Source organism: Lineus longissimus, chromosome 10, assembly GCF_910592395.1.
Source record: "Lineus longissimus chromosome 10, tnLinLong1.2, whole genome shotgun sequence".
In the NCBI taxonomy this organism is placed as follows: domain Eukaryota; kingdom Metazoa; phylum Nemertea; class Pilidiophora; order Heteronemertea; family Lineidae; genus Lineus; species Lineus longissimus.
The window spans coordinates 19,176,415-19,198,117 of record NC_088317.1 but is presented as its reverse complement, the minus strand read 5'-3'; the positions used below and the strand labels follow the sequence as shown (position 1 = coordinate 19,198,117).

The window sequence follows — 21,703 nt, the reverse complement described above, 5'->3', positions numbered from 1 at the left end:
CTGGCCGATTGCGCGAACACCTGGAATCAGTGTACTTCAGTTTGAAAAGTTCGGGTGAAGGGTTTTTTTCTTCATGATAAATAAGATAATATTCACAATGGTATAAGATGATGGTATAAGAGGGCCGGCGAATCTAGGAACTGGTAGAAGAGGGAGCGTGCACTGCATTTCTCATCAAAATTCCTGGACAGGTGTGTTCCAAAATTTCATGAGTGGTCAATTAAAAAAAGTTTACATCAATTAGGAGCCGTGCGTCTGGTGCACCCGCTTGGATCCGCGCCTGATAAACGTCCTTTGACATGACGAAATCACCGACTTATTAGATCAAGGTAGCCCTGTAGATGTAATTTATCTAGACTTTTCCAAAGCTTTCGACACTGTGCCTCATGAGCGATTGAAAAACAAGTTACAATACCACGGCGTGCGAGGAAATATCTACAACTGGATATGTGACTTCGTAAGAGACAGGAGGCAAAGGGTTATGGTAGACGGAGCAGCATCCGAGTGGGCGGCTGCGACCAGCGGAGTACCACAAGGCAGTGTCCTTGGTCCGACTTTGTTTATTTATTATGTGAACGACATCCCTCACTGCGTGGAGAACTTAGCAATGATGTTTGCGGATGACGCCAAACTCATAGCAGAAGTCGCAACAACAGAGCAGACGCAGTCGGTGCAAAAAGATCTCAGCAACCTTGATGATTGGACTGAACTATGGCAACTCAGATTTAATATGGATAAATGTAAGAGTATGCATCTCGGAAGAAACAATCCACAAGCAGAATACTTTCTGAGGAAAGATGGCCAGAGACATGAGGTTTTAGAATCAGATTGCGAAAAGGACTTGGGGGTGATCATCGATAGAAACCTGACTTTTGAAAATCACATTAATAATGTAGCTAATGTCGCAACAAAGATTGTTGGAATGATCAGGAGATCCTTTGACCATTTGGATACTAGGATGTTTGCGACACTATTTAAAAGTTTGGTAAGGCCACACCTCGAATATGCAAATGTCATCTGGGCCCCCCACCTGAAGAAAAACATAACCGTACTGGAAAACGTACAAATACGAGCAACAAAGTTAATCCCGGGATTAAGAGACATCAGTTACGAGGAGAGACTCTGCAAATTAGGACTCCCGAGTTTATCCTATAGAAGACTTCGAGGGGACTTAATAGAAACTTACAAGATCACCCATGGTTACTACAACATAGATGGACTTAATCTAACCCAACCTGTCGATGTCACCTATCAAACCAGAGGTCATTCGTATAAGTTAAACAAACTAAGAGCCAAACTAGATATCCGAAAGTACTTTTTTACCAACAGAATCATAGATCCGTGGAATAACTTGCCAGAACAAGCAGTGAATGCCAACTCGCTAAACCAATTTAAAAATATGATTGACACTCATTACAAATCCGAACTCTACAGCACAGAATTAACCTAGATCAATCATCAAATTTCGTACACACCCCGCCATGCCCACGCAAACAAAAGTATTGAAGAAAAAACCTGCTACATACAGGCTAAAAGCCTATTGCAGTATCGTTATGTATATATATGTATATATATATATATATATAAAACCGTCTTCGGATGCGCATCCGATATGCCACGAGATCCTTTACCGTCAATTCCCTGACCGTTTTTGGATGCGCATCCGATATGCCACGAGATCCTTTACCGTCAATTCCCTGACCGTCTTCGGATGCGCATCCGATATGCCACGAGATCCTTCACCGTCAATTACCGTCATCGGATGCGCATCCGATATGCCACGAGATCCTTCACCGTCAATTCCCTTACCGTCTTCGGATGCGCATCCGATATGCCACGAGATCCTTTACCGTCAATTACCGTCATCGGATGCGCATCCGATATGCCACGAGATCCTTCACCGTCAATTCCCTTACCGTCTTCGGATGCGCATCCGATATGCCACGAGATCCTTCACCGTCAATTCCCTTACCGTCTTCGGATGCGCATCCGATATGCCACGAGATCCTTTACCGTCAATTTCTTTACCGTCATCGGATGCGCATCCGATATGCCACGAGTTTTTTTGTTACCTCACCGTCAATTCCTATACCGTCATGGATGCCACGAGCTTTGTTCGCGTTGTAAAGGTTTCGGGGATACGACTAATGCATGCGAGCACCGTCGGCGGAACCCCAAACCGCCCTCTCGATCTATCCGTAAGGACAAATCACTCTCGTGACCGTCACAGTTACGGACTCCGGACCTCCAGACTTTAGAGACCGAGCTTTTCTTTACCTTACAATTACTGTATACTCGGCGCCTCACTTATATGTGTTGTTTTTTTCACATACATTGTTCTCGTGGTTTACGGAAAAGTAGGCCTAAAATGTTATAGTGTCTAAAAACAATATTCAGTTAATGGAATTACACTTTTTTCCATTACTGCTTGCTTGATATTGCCCTAACAACTTTTTCATGAATCAATTTTGAGAATTATGTTTACAACGTAGTTATTATAGCACGAAATATGAGTCTAAAATGCCAAATACTTGCAACTATTATGTTAATCACTGAAATCTTAGTGTACTAATTGCTCGCTATAAGCTAGGTTATTGCGCCCCTAAACCAACGTACTGACAACGGTCCCAGGAACTCAAACTTTAACGTGAGTTAATTGTAATCTTACTCTCTATATACCAAAGTGATTTACCTAGGAATACAGTTGAACTTCACTGAAAACTAATGATGTGTTGATGAGTTCAATGAATCCTTCGATTCCTTTGGTTTTCTTGGCGAACTGACGACGTCCGACAATGACCCGTTGACGTGTACCTGCAATACGCCATTGCCGTAGTGTGTAAACAGATCTATTTTTGGACGAAACTCAGCCCCTCACAAACTTTGGTCCATTTCGCCAATAATGACACAGCTTCTAGGCTGTACCACAGCACTTTAAGCTGTAGCAGCGCCAAGCAAGAGTCAAGACAAATGTCCGCTGCCAGCCGCTGCTGGATCAACCCCCTCGCCCGCCCCCCATCATTGCATCAAGGCATCATCAGATTCACTCCCCATTCAGAGGCCTGGTTGAGCCCTGTGATTTAGCCAAATTCAATATGATTCTTTTCTACTGTTTGTTAAACTGCGAAATGCGGAATGTGAAATCGCGAGATGCCAACCTCGGTGAGAGTACCATGCGCCAGAGGCACAGGATGTGTTGCAAATATGGAACCTGAAAAGGCGAACATTCATGAGACCGAGGCTGTAGTAGGGTGATATACATGTTTTGATTGGCCCATTGAAATAGTGTGTGGAATTTAACCTAATTTATAGCCTAGTTTTGATGGTGAGACTATCCCCGCCATTTTTAGGGATGACCAGATGTTCACCAGGTGCATACCCTGTTATCGGTCAATCTTGTGTATGGTGACTTGTGCCGCCAGGTGTAACGTGAAAATAATCTTGATACAGGCAGCATCCTAAACCTCGTGGTATACTAACAGTATCTTGATAAGTTGCAAAACCCTTTTGGTCAAGATGAACATGAACAATGGCTGATATGAATAAAGACCAGCAAATGCTTTTACTCCGGTTTTGTACAGGAAGGCCTAGTGTAAATGTACATGGAGATTTAGATAAAAGCATTTGCTAGTCTTTATTCATATCACCCATTGTCATGGTCCATGGTCCAGGGAAGTAGAAAATCTTGTGGAAGAAAAAAACGATTACTCATTTCGCAATTTCTCATCTCGCGGTTTATAATAAGCCGTATTACTCGGTATCATTCCACCGTGGTTCGAGTTTATTTCCCGTGGAATTTTCAAATTTTGCCCAAAAGAATCCATAAAATGTTTCAAATCTAGCTTTGTGAAGACAAAATATCTTAATACTTTTCAGAAATATACGTCTGACTAACATCTTCAACAATGAGCTCAGCTAGCAAGGTCTGTTTGAACGCATTTTGAAAAATATCTCTTCAATAACTCAAATTTTGTTCCGCTAGCGCCTGAAAATGTGCAGTGTACATTGTTCATGTAATACAACTGCAGTAGTAAAAACAATGCTGGTGTGAATTTGGGATCCAATTATCATTCGCCCATAATAAGACAATGAAATCATATCTGTATTTATTTGATGCCTACTTTTACCATTCAGGTTGGAGAGATCTTCTCCGCTGCTGGTGCTGCTTTCAGTAAACTGGGAGAACTGACGATGCAACTACATCAGAGTTCAGAACCATCTTCTGGAGCGTGGGTATCTCATGAACTGCCTCTCATTATTCTCCCTCATATCTCATCATTGGAGAAATCCTAACAGTTTGATGTGTCATAAGGGGTAGAGGAAGTAAAGGGTCTGTTGTTATTGTCGTACACACTTTGTTATGTATCATGGGATTCACCTGTGGTGAGAAACATGCCTCAATTAATGGAGGCATGTCCTTATCAATGGCCAAAACAGTTTGGGAGAATAGCTGTGTTAAGACTTCAAAACAGTTCTTTGACACTTGCACAGTAAACATTTTATTCCAATTTACCATCCCATAACTCCATGTTTGCTAGAATTCACTGCAATTGTTTTTAAATAGAAATCTCATTTTAGGATTGTAGCATTTTTTATGTCTTGAGATTACAGGAAATGGACAGAACAGGAGGTTGATATGTTGCGCAATGCGGTGAAGAGATTTGGAGATGACCTCAACCAAGTTAGTGAGATCATGAAAAATAAAACTATGTAAGTACACTGTGATGAGTCACTGCTGCCCTCATCCTTCAAGTTCAAGACGGTGCTCTGTTAGAACCTGGCCAGTCTACCATAAGCAAACTCGGGGAACTGGCTGACTTGAGCCCTGTGTTTCGGTTATATCCACAAAACTCGTATTTCACGAAAAAAGCAATGGTGTTGTAGTACAGCAAAAAATAAGACTGCCTGGTGAGTTTTCATGTTGATATATCTTTTCTGGATCTGAAATAACAGACTTTTTCTGGTTGAATATCAACCTGGATAATTTATAATTGTGGTGAGTTCTGACACTGTTCCACTGCACTGTGAACTCAGATCACGGCTACCTCCCTAAGGAACTGGTCACACACCATACACACTACCAGCAAGATTTAACAAAGAATATTCTTTATGATTTTTGCTAAGACACATCTATTCAACAGCCGTAGGAGTGTAATAAGTGACATGTCCAGTTACATCACGGTGTCAATAACCCTGATTATGGTATGTTCATGAATGGGATAATTATGTCCCTCCTTCATTGAATGAAGTTTGAATAATTGATATTTGAATACTATAAAAGGAATAACCTATTAAAACCTGTCTTTGCTGGTCAACACACGACCCTTCATGTGTAACATGACACACTGCATGTTGAGGTGGTGGAAGTTTTGGGGCAGATTTCAAAGGTCAATAGAAATAGTATCTATTGTATGTTGACATCTTGCAGAAAAAGCATGATAGCTCGAAACCAAGATAGATATCGACATGAAAACACCCCCAGAAAGTCTTAGTTGTTGCTGTACTACAACACCAGTGATTTCTTGGTGGAATTTTTCCTGAAATAAAAAAGTTATATTTTGGACCTTTTTTAAATGGTCGATTACATAATGTAGACAATGATGCACTTCACTGTAATTAGAATGTTCATATGGACAACAACATTTATGAAAACCCTGTCCTAACCACATTAAAATTGGTCTGGTATTTTGGGAGATATGACAAGTCGTATGTGTTTGAACTAGACTGTACATGTATTAATGTATTGAACTCCAATACTCAGCTCCCAAATCCGATCACAGTTAAGGAAGAAGTCATTTGAAGAGTCTGGCCTGCCCGTTCCTCCGGAGCAGCCAAAAAGTGCAACATCGCCCAAGAAAGTGAAAATAGAGGCTGGACAATCAGATGGGGAACCAGCTGCTAAGAAACAGAAAACTTCAGGTGAGTGGTGCAAGTTGTATTTACTCTCTGCAAGGAGAGGTTTGGGATTATCTATGATGTAATGGCTGACATATGTCTCTTAGGTCCTGTGAGTAACCATGTTATGCACTAGCAATTTAGCAAATGATGATTTCAGCAGGTGGTCTGCTAACGCTGAATCATACGCTTTGGCCAATTTGAAAATGATAATAAAAATCAAGTTTTGCTGAGAGGAACATCTGTGTTTGGCTTGTAGCGTTAGCTTGGGTCCTGGGGAGAAACTAGTTGGCAACAATTTCAATCATTTGGAATGCAAAATCTGTGTGCCACATTCCTCTGATATGAGGTATGATGGGTTCAAATCCTTGGCATGTTTTAGATTTCAAAAGTTGTTTGTTCCTGGTCTGCTAGATCTCTTTGAAAACCAGACTTAAAACTCCCTCTTTCATTTGCAGAAGTGACGTTGAGTGCGTTGAATGCTCCTGAGGGGGATGTTGACATTGAGACAATCGGAGAAAATGCCGGACCCATGAACAAGAAGTTGGACTTTGATTCGGGTGATTATAACAGTTACATAACATCGTCTTCTTGAGTTGTCTCCAGGGGGCTAGTGCTGTATCGCATGTTTAAAGGTGTCCCAGAAAAGTTCCAATTTGATGTGACAAAAATTTGATGTTGAAAGCATCCAACGGCAGGGTTAGTTGCAATGCAACTGTAGTCAATGACTCAAAACACTGAGATTGACATCAATTGCTAAGGGAAGGACACCGATATAAAAGGTAAGAATGTACTCTTCCTGGATTCTGCAGTTTGTTTTGACACAATCAGCACAAAATGTTTGCCTTGACAGTTTCAGATGATGACAACAACAACAACAGGGTTGATTGTTGCATTACAGACTAGTGTGGTAACTGTCCATGTTACTTGATAGGATGTGCCACAAAGATGGCATCAATTGGGCAAAAGCTATCTAATTATGCAATAAACTGTTTTGATATTTTGCTTCATATACCACTTCATTATTTTTCAGATTTGGAATCTAATATCCTGTAAACACATCAAATGTCAGACAAGACATGGCTGATGTGTTCACTGGTGTCTCTGAGAACAAGTGAATGTGGAGTAAGCAACACATGCATGGATCATCGGCTTAAAGTCTTGCTGAATTGCAGGATTGGAATTACTTGTGTCTCCACGGTTGAAATAATCTCTGTGACATCCTACGGATGTTTAAAACTTGATCTTGTGAGGACAATGCAAGCTTTTCATGGGCTCACATACTGTTAGGTATTGGAAATGTTTTTGACCAGACAGCCAACTGGGATTGCCTAGCCTATATTGTACTTACATCAGTTCATTTCCCGTACTTCTCACTTACATACTTCCATTTCCCATAAACAGTCTGTGAAAAGCAAAACCATGGACAATGGCAAATACGGGTTGCATCATCTGTCATCATTTCTTAGAAGTTGAAAATCTAAAATGAACGATTGGAAAATTCGAAAATTGGCATGGAATTTGTCATCCTATGGTCACTAATCTATTTCGAACAACCGGACCCTTGAGAGATCATCAGACCTGTTTGGACAGGCATGGGTTGTCAGATAGTGGATGAATGTTCTGCTGTGTAGGAGTGTTGGAAGTAGGGGGAAAGGACTCTGTGTATTTTACCAATGCCGGGATAATTTAGATTTCTACTATTTGTAAAGTGTATATTAAATAAATGTGCTTTTTATGGAGATTGTCATAGTTAATTTTAGTTTAGTCAACATGAAGGGATCTGTGTTGTTAAATTTTTGATTAAACTACTTCTGATTTATTGCTCAAGTATTCCATCCAGGAATGTCTAGGGGAATCGATTTCCAGCAAGATCATTGTAAGGGAGATCAGTGACACAGCGGTTAGAGCGCCATGTGATCAGAAGGTCATGGGATCAATTCTGGAAAAGGTCACTGTTTCAGTGTCAAGTTAACTGGGAAGATCAGCTAGGACAAGTACTTGGGGTACAGATAAGCTAGGACAAGTACTTGGGGTACAGATAAGCTAGGACAAGTACTTGGGGTACAGATAAGCTAGGACAAGTACTTGGGGTACAGATAAGCTAGGACAAGTACTTGGGGTACAGATAAGCTAGGACGAGTACTTGGGGTACAGATAAGCTAGGACGAGTACTTGGGGTACAGATAAGCTAGGACAAGTACTTGGGGTACAGAAAAGCTAGGACGAGTACTTGGGGTACAGATAAGCTAGGACGAGTACTTGGGGTACAGATAAGCTGGACAAGTACTTGGGGTACAGCCTTTATTCATTTTCCTCATCCTTTTTTGGGCTCTTTGCTGGGTACTTACCAACGACTGCTTTTAGAAGTATGACACGACAGAGAGGCTGATGGTGCTTTGTAACCAAAGACAGAAGACTGAATTTCTAAGTGTAAAAGGTATGAAAATTATTATGAACGTACATGTCCTCTGGTGTTCAGTGCATGTGAGGTTGTCTCTTTGGCCAGGGGCTGACTGTCTTCAAGAGTACCTTGAGACACCATCGCTATACATTGCAGGGACTGGTGTTGTCCCCATGTGAGGTTGGCTCTTTGGCCAGGGGCTGACTGTCTTCAAGAGTGCCTTGAGACACCATCGCTATACATTGCAGGGTGTTGTCCCCATGTGAGGTTGGCTCTTTGGCCAGGGGCTGACTGTCTTCAAGAGTGCCTTGAGACACCATTGCTATACATTGCAGGCGCTGGTGTTGTCCCCATGTGAGGTTGTCTCTTTGGCCAGGGGCTGACTGTCTTCAAGAGTGCCTTGAGACACCATCACTATACATTGCAGGCATTGGTGTTGTCCCCATGTGAGGTTGGCTCTTTGGCCAGGGGCTGACTGTCTTCAAGAGTGCCTTGAGACACCATCACTATACATTGCAGGCGCTAGTGTTGTCCCCATGTGAGGTTGGCTCTTTGGCCAGGGGCTGACTGTCTTCAAGAGTGCCTTGAGACACCATCACTATACATTGCAGGCATTGGTGTTGTCCCCATGTGAGGTTGGCTCTTTGGCCAGGGGCTGACTGTCTTCAAGAGTGCCTTGAGACACCATCGCTATAAATTGCAGGCGCTGGTGTTGTCCCCATGTGAGGTTGTCTCTTTGGCCAGGGGCTGACTGTCTTCAAGAGTGCCTTGAGACACCATCACTATACATTGCAGGCATTGGTGTTGTCCCCATGTGAGGTTGGCTCTTGGCCAGGGGCTGACTGTCTTCAAGAGTGCCTTGAGACACCATTGCTATACATTGCAGGCGCTAGTGTTGTCCCCATGTGAGGTTGTCTCTTTGGCCAGGGGCTGACTGTCTTCAAGAGTGCCTTGAGACACCATCACTATACATTGCAGGCGCTAGTGTTGTCCCAATGTGAGGTTGTCTCTTTGGCCAGGGGCTGACTGTCTTCAAGAGTGCCTTGAGACACCATTGCTATACATTGCAGGCATTGGTGTTGTCCCCATGTGAGGTTGGCTCTTTGGCCAGGGGGTGACTGTCTTCAAGAGTGCCTTGAGACACCATCGATATACATTGCAGGCGCTGGTGTTGTCCCCATGTGAGGTTGTCTCTTTGGCCAGGGGCTGACTGTCTGCAAGAGTGCCTTGAGACACCATCGCTATACATTGCAGGCACTGGTGTTGTCCCCATGTGAGGTTGTCTCTTTGGCCAGGGGGTGACTGTCTGCAAGAGTGCCTTGAGACACCATCGCTATACATTGCAGGCGCTGGTGTTGTCTCCAGTGCATATGAGGTTGGCTCTTTGGCCAGGGGCTGACTGTCTGCAAGAGTGCCTTGAGACACCATCGCTATACATTGCAGGCACTGGTGTTGTCCCCATGTGAGGTTGTCTCTTTGGCCAGGGGGTGACTGTCTTCAAGAGTGCCTTGAGACACCATCGATATACATTGCAGGCGCTGGTGTTGTCCCCATGTGAGGTTGTCTCTTTGGCCAGGGGCTGACTGTCTGCAAGAGTGCCTTGAGACACCATCGCTATACATTGCAGGCACTGGTGTTGTCCCCATGTGAGGTTGTCTCTTTGGCCAGGGGCTGACTGTCTGCAAGAGTGCCTTGAGACACCATAGCTACATTGCAGGCACTGGTGTTGTCCCCATGTGAGGTTGGCTCTTTGGCCAGGGTCAGACTGTCTTCAAGAGTGCCTTGAGACACCATCGCTATACATTGCAGGTGCTGGTGTTGTCCCCATGTGAGGTTGTCTCTTTGGCCAGGGGCTGACTGTTTTCAAGAGTGCCTTGAGACACCATCGCTACATTGCAGGCACTGGTGTTGTCCCCATGTGAGGTTGGCTCTTTGGCCAGGGGCTGACTGTCTTCATGAGTGCCTTGAGACACCATCGCTATACATTGCAGGCGCTGGTGTTGTCCCCATGTGAGGTTGGCTCTTTGGTCAGGGGCTGACTGTCTTCAAGAGTGCCTTGAGACACCATCGCTATACATTGCAGGCGCTGGTGTTGTCCCCATGTGAGGTTGGCTCTTTGGCCAGGGGCCGACTGTCTTCAAGAGTGCCTTGAGGCACCATCGCTATACATTGCAGGCGCTGGTGTTGTCCCCAGTGCATGTGAGGTTGGCTCTTTGGCCAGGGGCTGACTGTCTTCATGAGTGCCTTGAGACACCATCGCTATACATTGCAGGCGCTGGTGTTGTCCCCAGTGCATGTGAGGTTGGCTCTTTGGCCAGGGGCTGACTGTCTTCAAGAGTGCCTTGAGACACCATCGCTATACACTGCAGGTGCTGGTGTTGTCCCCAGTGCATGTGAGGTTGTCTCTTTGGCCAGGGGCTGACTGTCTTCAAGTGTGCCTTGAGACACCATCGCTATACATTGCAGGCGCTGGTGTGCCGTGGGGACGAACTGCGCGGGTGCGTTTGTTTACAATTTCATTTCCCGCGAAATCTCAAAGATCACATGACCTGCTAACGCGGATTGGATATAACATTGACCACACAATTCAGGGAAATTGCGGAAAGAACTGTCACACAACACATTTACCAATTTTCGCTGGTTTTATTCGTTGTATTGTGGATAATCAGCTGCAAAAAGTAAAGGGATGTGATCCCATGATATAATTGCACAGTCGGATATGGATATATCTAGATAGATTGTTATATATATTGTGTACATTTGCATTTTTTCTTGAAGTTTACATTTTCTGTAATACATTTTACATGCATTATTGTGTACATTTAGAGTAGTGTAAATGTACTGACAGCTCCGAATACAATGGCTGAGAAAGTGATTTCTGCAGTTGAAAACTCGCTTGGCACCTTGAAACTGGAACCACCTGGGAAGAACAACGTCAAGTTTTCGTTGGACAAGATTGAGTTGTCTACCACAATCGGTAAGAACTGTCATTAATATGGGTTGACCATAGTTTCAGTTTGGTCTCCAGGCAGAGATAGGCTACACTAACACATTTTCTTAGAAAATATTTCAGAGTTCGGAAATAAAAAGAATGCTAAATTGCCGGAGTGTTGAGTGAGGGAAGACCAGCTACCATTGAGGCACGGCCGCAGCTCTGCCGGCCACTGAAATGTTTATGTGTATTATCCACTAATCCTACACTACAGTGTATTGTGTAGTAGGCCTATAGAGTGCTAACCCAAGCCCTAACCTTCTCACCCTAACCCCCAGGGAGCCAAGGCTGGGGGAGAATTTATCAAGGAAGCATTGAAAACTTCATGTCTGTGTAATCACGCACGCATATGAATACACTGTAATGCGCCCGCGTGTATGAATACATAGCTATTATAATCAAATTATCATAAAAAAAGGCATCATGACCCAGGAATGCCGTAAACAATAGTTTACGACGCATCGGGTCAGCCGTATGTACGGGGAAAAAAAATGAGATGAATAGTAAATAGAGGAGTAAGAGCAGGGGTTGGGAGTTTTAGGACCTTTAGCCGGTCTTTATAGCTGAGGTTTTTGATACATTTGACAAGTTTGGTTGCTCTCCTCTGTACTTCTTCTAAGGTGTCATGTTCTTTTTTCCAGTACGTAGAGCAGGTTACATTTACAATTGAAATGTGCTTGGTGGCTATTTTAAGTACAAGATATCGGTCTTGTGACCAGACCCTATTTCCAGAGTCTTGGCCGTGAAAACCTATTCTATACAACACTTTAGAACTTTGGTCCCAGATATGACGATGGTACAGTTTGCGCACTAAGGGCCTAACTGACCTATCAGTAACAGTTAACATAGCTGGCAAATGGTGTAAATTGTCAATGTCATATCCGGGACCAAATGTGGTTTTTGGTTTTCCCAAACCTAAGCGGTACACGCGTATCATCATGCAAGGCTGGGAAAACAATAACCACAATTAGGTCTTTCGCTTTCAGTCAAATATGCCGACCAAAACTCTAAGAGTCTCGGGCTGATGGTCAAGCAAGTGTGGTCCTGCATGAGGTAGCTTGAAGGCCCCGTCATCTCTGTTCTTGTTTGACATTTTCCTCATTCGGATTGACTCCTTTACCCAGTAGTGGTATCTATTGGGTATGTCACATACATGTAGTATGACTATAACATTTGGAGATGGCCAACAAACATGGAATAAAATCCACAAATATTTTCCAGTTTGCTTGTACACTTCACCTGAACATCCACAGGGCTTCCCATATTTCCAGTAACTTTGACCATACTTTCGATGTAGGAGATTTTACATTCAATCAAGATGCTTCTGATTCAACACAAACTCACTGATTTACACATTGATTCTGTTACAGAACACCAAGTTGAGCAGAAACAAACAATAGAGGCATTTTTCACTGGCACTAGCATTCTATTGGTGATTGACCTCCTTTTGTCAATAATCTGTTTTTAGCTGGGAGTGGGAGTAAATCTATTTCTGGAGTTTGTTGACGTTGATGAACCTGGGCATGGCTGTATGAGAATGCCCCCCCCCTCCCACAACCACTTGTGTAGAGTTAAAATATACAATTTACAAGGTGAGTTTTCATAGGGCCTTTCAGAACCTGTCCAGACTCTTGTCCATCTGCACACACTCTTGACCTCAGTGTGGAGAGATAGGAGCAAGTGTTGGAATGTCAGCCATGTCAGTAACAGCTGACTGCCATGTACTCCAGCAAGGAAACCATGGGCTGAGCCAAAGTTCTTGTTGTGTCGGCATGTTCAGAGCCTGCACAGTTTCTGAGATGGAAATAACGTCAGCTAATACCATCAACGTTCAGTTGTTAGTTTAACCATGACACTGTTATTCTGCTTTGGGCCATTTGCCACATTCAGGCTCTAGTGAACAACCTTTCAGACAGTTTTTTTAAACACGTCTCTTTTCCCCTTCCATCAATCACGTCAGTCATTCAGTAACAAAAACTATCAACAATTTCTTGCTCTGAATGTCTAATTATTAGCAATAGCACACAGCGGTCAACACAATGAAGTCTTTCACTTACTCCATTCAAAATAATCCCACTTCAGTGGTGTTTGTTGAATACATATGGACACAAAAATGCAACCAGCAATACAAAAATTGTAAAACTGAGCTTTATTCCTTGTTTGACTAGGGTATGACATTAGGCCTGTTTACACGGTGCGTGTTAAACCGAACCAGCCTAAACCCAACCCTGGTCGGTCCCAACAAGGTTAGTTCTCCTGGAGTGAAATCTTATTTAGACGGTGCGGGTTGACTGAACCGGCTTGGTTTTTGTTTTGTGTAGGCTTGGGGATTTCGTGGATTTAGGGTGAGATCTGACAGATGACAAAACCATGAACAATACCTCAGCAGGTTGGGTGAATATTACGTTCATCGAATGTTCAGGTTTTTGTCGGTTAGATGTGTCACATGTGTGATGTCATTGGTAACAAAAACTGAAACTAGGTTGCTGAACTCTATTATGACTACCCACAGATTGTTAGAATGTGGATGGGAAATACAGGTCCAAAAAATACCGATTTGCATTTTGTAAAATCTCGGATATCTGCTCCCATGGGCCATTGGATAATCTTTTTCTTGCGACCTTTAAAATAATCTGGTGACCTTGATCCTGTTAATTGCCTACCAGGGTCATCCACATGCTCCCCTCCAGCTGGTCTTGTGAAGGGAGTAGTTAGTCAGCAAGTGAAAATGACCTGAAACTCAGGATGCCTCGTCCTAAAAGTACATATGCCCTTTTCCTATGGCGGATTTTCAACTTTTTGGCCAAGTTACATTTTCCGGGTGGCAGCATCCTTCTGGCATGACCGCTCTCAAGTAAATGCTTATACCCTTGCCCAATAGTTCTTGTTTCGAGTTTCATGTAAAAAATCCGGAGTGTTTCCAGTGGAACCTAAATCCTTCATGACGCAGGCAACAGTGTGAAAAAACCCTGAATGCGATCATAACTGATCCTTCACAGGTTAATCCCCTTCACTCATAGGCCCATTGCTGTCGGCTTTAAGTGGAATGGAAGGCTTACATGTTTCATACAAATTGCTAAATCTCTGCCTAGGCCCTTGTTGTAGTAGAGGTCCATGTATTGTCAAGTGTCATTCATTGAAACTCCAAGTATTCACCACCATACATAGCAAACAGACATTTAAAAAAAGGAAGTTTACTTTGCAGTCCTTAGTTATTCCGATCAGAGCATAATAAAACTGTGATTAGTGTCCCAACCCACAAGTTGACTTACTAATGTTCGGGCCTAATGAAGCCCTCTCATGTGTTGACCATTGAACAGATGAATATGACACAACCAGTGGTTAGAAGACCAGTATCAATGACCTATGCTTGGGTGCATTTAGAGGGTGCTCTAATAAGAAGTAGTAGACCATGCAGTTTGGGTTTTTAATCTTGATACGCCCACAGAATTTGGGAACAAGAGAGATGTGGGCCCGGAGTAACATCTCTGGTCTAGATACTGTGTACAGCTACTTCATGCAGGTTGCAGGTAACTGAACTGAGAGGACAGCTGTTGCTTCTGAGCTGCAGAATAGGCCGATTCAGACAGAGAGCTACAGTCTAGCTCATATTAATATCAACACCTAAACTCATGATATCGATCTCCTATTCCTAAATTATTCAACCGTTTTCATCACGGTTGGTAGTTGCAAATAAGTGTTTCAGCTAAAGCAGAATAGCAGGGCACAGCGCCCTGCCTTCACCAGGGGCGCCCAGTCGCCCTTTTTTCACATGGGTGAGCTTATGTGGTCACGTCTTGCCTGTCGTCTGTCTGTCCGTCCGTCAACGATAGGGGCATGTCTGCTCCTATTGAGTCTAGAAAGTTGAAACTTGGTGTGAGGATGTCTTATGACAACATCACTGGACACAAAAAAATCATCGTCATTTGACCTACATTCTTTGCTCCAGGCGGCCATCTTTGAAAACCTTATTTTGTCGATATCTCATGAACGCTGTTAGCTAGAACAATGAAATTTTTACTGTCAACACTTCTGATGAGACTTCATGACATAATAATACACGGGTTTTTGATTTGACCAACTGTTGAAGGTCACAGAGGTCAAACGCGAACATTTCAGCGAAGGTAGCACTTGTGTCATCCGTCAATGCTTCAAAGCCCTCAGACAGCCAACCATGCATTCAACAGGACCATTCAACATGCACTCTTCCAACATGAGGATGGAAGTGGAAGAGGAAAGGAAAACCCGATGAAAAGAATGCGTTTTATGTTTTGTCTTTGTGATCAAGAAAAGCCTACCAAAATTTGACTTATACCTTCGGCCTTTCTTCCACTTAAAAACTTCCCACACATTGCCCATTAGCGTCAGTAAAGTTATCACTGACATTTTCATGTAACCTTGTCAATAACCTTAATTTTTATCATTCCATGCGTGCATTTCGTGCGGTATTGCATGTATTGTAGTCATGTTAGGCTTATATTATGAACCAATGATTTCACCCGAAGAATCTGTTTGAATGGCTATTGATATTTTAACTTTCTGCTCCAATAAGTCCAAATGAATGACTTTTCTTTTCTGCATATTTGTGGTTTCAAGGTAACATCATAATTGCTGATATGACAACCCAAAGATAAGGCATATGGGCTTTGGTTGTTCTGTGTACTTTGTAGGCCTACTGATCTGATTTCACGACCTGGTGCTCCCCAGTGGTGCGTAGACTTCCAATCATTGTGCACCCTTCTGTGTCTCACTGGTCTACTGAACTTTGGCTCAGATTTCAAGTTTTGTCGTATTTGTGGAGTTCTCAGAAACAGAACAAATTACAGTTTGACAGTATAACCTTTCCATTGGGTTTCATACTATTTGACAAGGTCATTGGTAGTTATGCATGGATCTCCAAGTAGCCTACACAATCCTGAACGAATTTAAACCTACTCCATCCCAACTGATCTAGCTAGGTATTCATAGCAATGTTTACTGGCAATGTTTGCCCAACCTTTCCATACAAATAGTGATCTCAAATTCCTACCATGAGTGCTGATCTATTCATAGAGAACTGTTTGCTTTGACTTTTTAGTGCAAGAAAGATTCATTTCAGCAGGATTTTCTAACTGCAGCCATTTCCCATTTTCTACGAATCCTCATTGATCTACAAATTCATACCCGTGTTGACTACCACAGATGATTATCTCAAATTCCTCACAAGAAAATCAAGCTCTCAATTCGCTTCTATCTGGGGTTAAAGATTGATATCGAATGGGCAGCATTGGTTGCCTTACCATAAACCGTAAGGATGGAGCTAAAATATGAGCCTACACCAAAGAGTCAAATGAAAGCTTCACCTGAGCGGTGCTTGGTGACATATGGATTGAACTGTTCCCAAGCCCACTTTGACTGCTTTTTAAACAGTATTTTTCCATCCCAATTTAAGTGGTTATGCCAACATCAAAACAATAACACCCAAATGAGGCGCTATGTTCTTCACATTGAAAACACTAAGTACATTTTAACCAAGTTGTTCTAGAACATTGAAGAACTGGCGCGGATCCACCTATCCAGGATTCAGTGTACAACCTGGGTCAAAACTTATACAAAATAGGCCAAAGTCAGCCTCGTTCTGGATTGACCTAGTTTGTGTACTATCTAGTGCATTCCAGTTTCAATGCACTATGATCTCAGATAGTGCTTTGATAGCTGGGGTCATTATTTGAAATGACTCTGACACAGCCCAAATCTTTTTTTACCTCAATAAACATGCTTAATATTGTTAGATACATACCACACTACAATCCTAATGCAACATGTATTCCATTTAAGCACTTTTGAGAGCATAAAATGCATTTCATTGTGAGTACTGTCCAACACACACCCCACCCCCAACTTCTAATTGGGATAGAAAAAGTTTCTATGTCTAAAACAAGAGACCATTGATGGGAGACCTTTGATTGACATCTTGGCTGTGGAATTCAACCACTTTTCTCAATGAATATGCACACCCCTTGATGTATGAGGCTTATGAATGGCTGGAGTCCACCCAGCACAGCCCCCTCCCCTCAACTAAACTGTCAATAACATTCTTGGTGGTCAACTTGTGTATGGTATCATGATACAGCCTGGTACAGGGACCTTTCTGCTTGATTAATTACACACATTTGGGTTAATTTGTTTATACACTTGTCTGCTATAATCTCTCAAACTCAGCAGGCTGCTTGTTTGCAAGGCGGCATATTCCTTTGATCTTGTAATAGGGATAGATTTTGTTTCTGATACTTCAAGTGCAGAAGGTCAATTCCATGGTGTTGACCATGTCTTACTGTAGTGAATGAGTACAATTTACACCCTTTCTGGTCATCAACGAAGTGGCTATCACATTTTTGATGTTGCTTGTCCAGCTCATTATCAGCCGCTCATTAGCATATTGACCACAGTAACCATGATGAAACACGTGGTGGTGAAGATCAAGTGCTTCCTGCCTTGTCAATTTTGTTACATCTTTCCTGGTTCCAGTTCTTCTGAACAGGTTAAACTTATTTTGTTGTTCCTTTGGTGGATTATATTCTTACTTCTTTTGGATTATCAATGTTTCACCTTTGTAGGCCTATATTCATTCAGTGACCCTTACTTTGACTTATATTTTTCGACCAAAAAAGGAATATGGAATGAAATAATTGTTTGGATATTTGGATATTCTTGATTCAATGGATTAGGGATGTTGAGAGGGTGATTTTATTTATTGTACTGCAATAGTGAATTCAATGCACATTTCAGATGGACAAACTCCACTTTCCATGCATTGCACTATTATTGTTTACATTCCTAATATAGGTAAACTAGGACATATTATGCATGAATCTATGTCAGTGGGCGGCCAAGTTTATGCTAACCAGGTATACTAAACCGAGGCTATAATCTGCCAGCAACTGGGTCACTTTGGATATCAGTTACACTTTGGCTACCCAGAGCACTCACTGATTGAACCAATGAAGAACTGGCGCGGATCCACCTATCCAGGATTGAACCAATGAAGAACTGGCGCGGATCCACCTATCCAGGATTGAACCAATGAAGAACTGGCGCGGATCCACCTATCCAGGATTGAACCAATGAAGAACTGGCGCGGATCCACCTATCCAGGATTGAACCAATGAAGTAAACACCAGCTTGGCAAAAGACTGATTCGTCATTGACATCAGTTCGGTGCGTAGGTTGATCATCTGAGACTGCAGATTAAATTGGACTCCTGTCAAGCTCTTTGATGTGTCATACTGTTAATTAAATAAACTTTACAGAAATTTTATGTTGTGATGTATCAGTAACATGTACAGTACTGTTCAGAAGAAATAGCACTTATTTTTGGAATGATTTTTGTCGAGGTGTGTGACGTAATACACTGCTATGTGTAGCAATGTTGCGTATTTTCGAAAAAACCTTCTTTCCCATGTTTCATGCTTGTTTTTGTTTGTGCAATGACTTCCTTGATAATTTGTGTGCATTTTAAAGCCAACCATAAATCACAAAATTTGAGAAGATTGCACAATTTTGTCCAACTGACCTAAAAAAGATATCCCTGGCCCAGATCCTGACTTGCATTCAGTTAACAGTGTGCATATATCACATGTACATGTAATGTGAAGCAAGTTCAGCCGCTAATTCTGCTATACAAAACAAGGATAATTTCCTAGAATCTAATACAGATTTGTCACTGCTTGATGGGGCTGATTATCCATGCGTTGGCTGTGAATATGGGGTGATGATCTGGTGGTGACATTGCTGTTGTAAGCTTGTAATATCAATCGTTTCCACCTGGTTGCGCCCTCGGTGGCTGACATGTTCATTAGTAGGCTGGGTGTTGCTCATATCGACTGGTACATTGTAATGCCATAATTAGCAATATGGAGAATTAGGGAAGGATGTGCAGTGAATCTGAATGAATTCTCCTTACATCAGCTTTGGTGTTAAATCAAAGTGGGCATTCTTTTTAAAAAACTTTTTCGGTGCTTGTCAGTCGATAGATTATTAATATTAGCATGGTTTTGGTCATTGCCTTGCTGAGATCAACGCCAGAAATTTCGACCACGACAGCCTGTTTCAACCTCTTCATAGCCAAGAGTGCTAACCAAGAACTTCACATAACGGTCTATTGTTGTGATGGTACAAAGAGGACCTCCCCCCACAAAATCAATAAGAAGATAACATGAGCTAAAATTAGATTGATTGATCTAAGGGAATCTGGAGGAGTTGGCTGTTGGTGGATAACATTCGATGCACTAAAGTAAAGGGGTCGCATAAGCTTGGTGGTTAGGAGTGACTGTGATACAGTTGAGATTTGATGAAATATTTTGTTTGAGAGTGACAGTACTAGCCAGTGGCCAACAAAGAGGACTATTCTTTTGAAATTTCCATTTGAAATGAAGGCTGATCTTGTCTCAGTTTCATTGATATTCGGATGATCAACATTGAAGTAAGTTGTCTGTGTTGGTTCAGCTCTTGGAGTGCTTGCCTGCTCATTTGACGTTTTTGATTGGATATGATCTGCTGTGACTTGATTTCTATTGAGGTGATTGTTCTCTACCAGTATCCGAGCTGAGAAGATTCTGGGGTGCCTCACTATAGCTGAGCTCAGTGCTTAAAAGAACATATTGCCACACCTCCCTTGAGCACTACAACTGAAGTCCAATATGTTTTCTAATTTAGCCCTCTTCCCAATGTTTCTGATGAGTTCATTGGCAGATCACCGTCCCATATTCAGCGATGTAGCCTCTTGGTCCAATCTCCCTCCTCCTGCTATGATGTTCTCATGTTGTCATCAACGTAAATCAACCCTTGCTCGGCACAGTCATTTCCTAATGATACATCCTGGCTTCATGCTGCATAATTATGTTGCTCTGATCTGGCTAATTGAGAAATTGCTCATGAAACAGCATCCAACAAGAACATCAGCCAATTGTGATGGTTGGAAATGGTAAAGTTCAGATGAGGATAATATTACCCTGAGTGGAAACTGTTGCATCTTCTATAGAGAAACATCTAGGTACCGATTGACCAGGCTAATTGTTCAGCTGCTGCACAGTATGCAACAAGCCCTGAGGCTTCATGCTGCATAATTATGTTGCTCTGATCTGGCTAATTGAGAAATTGCTCATGAAACAGCATCCAACAAGAACATCAGCCAATTGTGATGGTTGGAAATGGTAAAGTTCAGATGAGGATAATATTACCCTGAGTGGAAACTGTTGCATCTTCTATAGAGAAACATCTAGGTACCGATTGACCAGGCTAATTGTTCAGCTGCTGCACAGTATGCAACAAGCCCTGAGGCAAGGGTTGGTACAAAGAGGACCTCCCCCCACAAAATCAATAAGAAGATAACATGAGCTAAAATTAGATTGATTGATCTAAGGGAATCTGGAGGAGTTGGCTGTTGGTGGATAACATTCGATGCACTAAAGTAAAGGGGTCGCATAAGCTTGGTGGTTAGGAGTGACTGTGATACAGTTGAGATTTGATGAAATATTTTGTTTGAGAGTGACAGTACTAGCCAGTGGCCAACAAAGAGGACTATTCTTTTGAAATTTCCATTTGAAATGAAGGCTGATCTTGTCTCAGTTTCATTGATATTCGGATGATCAACATTGAAGTAAGTTGTCTGTGTTGGTTCAGCTCTTGGAGTGCTTGCCTGCTCATTTGACGTTTTTGATTGGATATGATCTGCTGTGACTTGATTTCTATTGAGGTGATTGTTCTCTACCAGTATCCGAGCTGAGAAGATTCTGGGGTGCCTCACTATAGCTGAGCTCAGTGCTTAAAAGAACATATTGCCACACCTCCCTTGAGCACTACAACTGAAGTCCAATATGTTTTCTAATTTAGCCCTCTTCCCAATGTTTCTGATGAGTTCATTGGCAGATCACCGTCCCATATTCAGCGATGTAGCCTCTTGGTCCAATCTCCCTCCTCCTGCTATGATGTTCTCATGTTGTCATCAACGTAAATCAACCCTTGCTCGGCACAGTCATTTCCTAATGATACATCCTGGCTTCATGCTGCATAATTATGTTGCTCTGATCTGGCTAATTGAGAAATTGCTCATGAAACAGCATCCAACAAGAACATCAGCCAATTGTGATGGTTGGAAATGGTAAAGTTCAGATGAGGATAATATTACCCTGAGTGGAAACTGTTGCATCTTCTATAGAGAAACATCTAGGTACCGATTGACCAGGCTAATTGTTCAGCTGCTGCACAGTATGCAACAAGCCCTGAGGCTATTCGAGAGGAAATTTATGTCCACTGGGTCTTCTGTTCTCTGAACATCCATCCTAAGCTTTTAAGATGTGAAATAGCGCCATTTGGTTGCACCTGTCTAAACCACCTGTATGTCTCTTGCCTGCTTTCTATCAAAGAGGCAATCT

At 42.4% G+C, this 21,703-nt stretch overlaps 2 protein-coding genes across 4 annotated transcripts in view; both read left to right on the top strand.

Annotated features, from left to right (window-relative positions):
* The first annotated feature begins 2,526 nt into the window (after window positions 1–2,526).
* Window positions 2,527–7,637, top strand: LOC135494589 (chromatin complexes subunit BAP18-like). 3 transcript variants are annotated; one of them, XM_064782699.1, is made up of 7 exons: window positions 2,527–2,647; window positions 3,877–3,923; window positions 4,135–4,229; window positions 4,612–4,710; window positions 5,762–5,919; window positions 6,354–6,455; window positions 6,929–7,637. In XM_064782699.1, the coding sequence occupies exons 2-7, from the start codon at window positions 3,906–3,908 to the stop codon at window positions 6,949–6,951; spliced, it is 495 nt and encodes a 164-aa protein (XP_064638769.1). In that variant the 5' UTR covers window positions 2,527–2,647; window positions 3,877–3,905; the 3' UTR covers window positions 6,952–7,637. The 3 variants fall into 3 exon arrangements, with proteins under 3 accessions (XP_064638769.1, XP_064638770.1, XP_064638768.1); XM_064782700.1 differs by lacking the exon at window positions 3,877–3,923; XM_064782698.1 differs by lacking the exons at window positions 2,527–2,647; window positions 3,877–3,923 and having other exon boundaries at window positions 4,114–4,229.
* A 3,258-nt stretch (window positions 7,638–10,895) lies between these two features.
* Window positions 10,896–21,703, top strand: part of LOC135494267 (cAMP-dependent protein kinase catalytic subunit 3-like) — a 38,947-nt gene continuing 28,139 nt past the window's right edge. The window contains exon 1 of the mRNA XM_064782172.1: window positions 10,896–11,276. Within this exon, the coding sequence (XP_064638242.1) occupies window positions 11,159–11,276 (118 nt within the window). The 5' untranslated portion in view covers window positions 10,896–11,158. The remainder of the gene's footprint in view (window positions 11,277–21,703) is intronic.

Coding starts and splice junctions, on each gene's coding strand:
- LOC135494589 (XM_064782698.1), top strand. CDS start 4,114: ATGCCTACTTTTACCATTCAGGTTGGAGAGATCTTCTCCGCTGCTGGT. Junction 5,920..6,353: donor TAAGAAACAGAAAACTTCAG/GTGAGTGGTGCA, acceptor TTTCATTTGCAG/AAGTGACGTTGAGTGCGTTG. Junction 6,456..6,928: donor GAAGTTGGACTTTGATTCGG/GTGATTATAACA, acceptor ATTATTTTTCAG/ATTTGGAATCTAATATCCTG.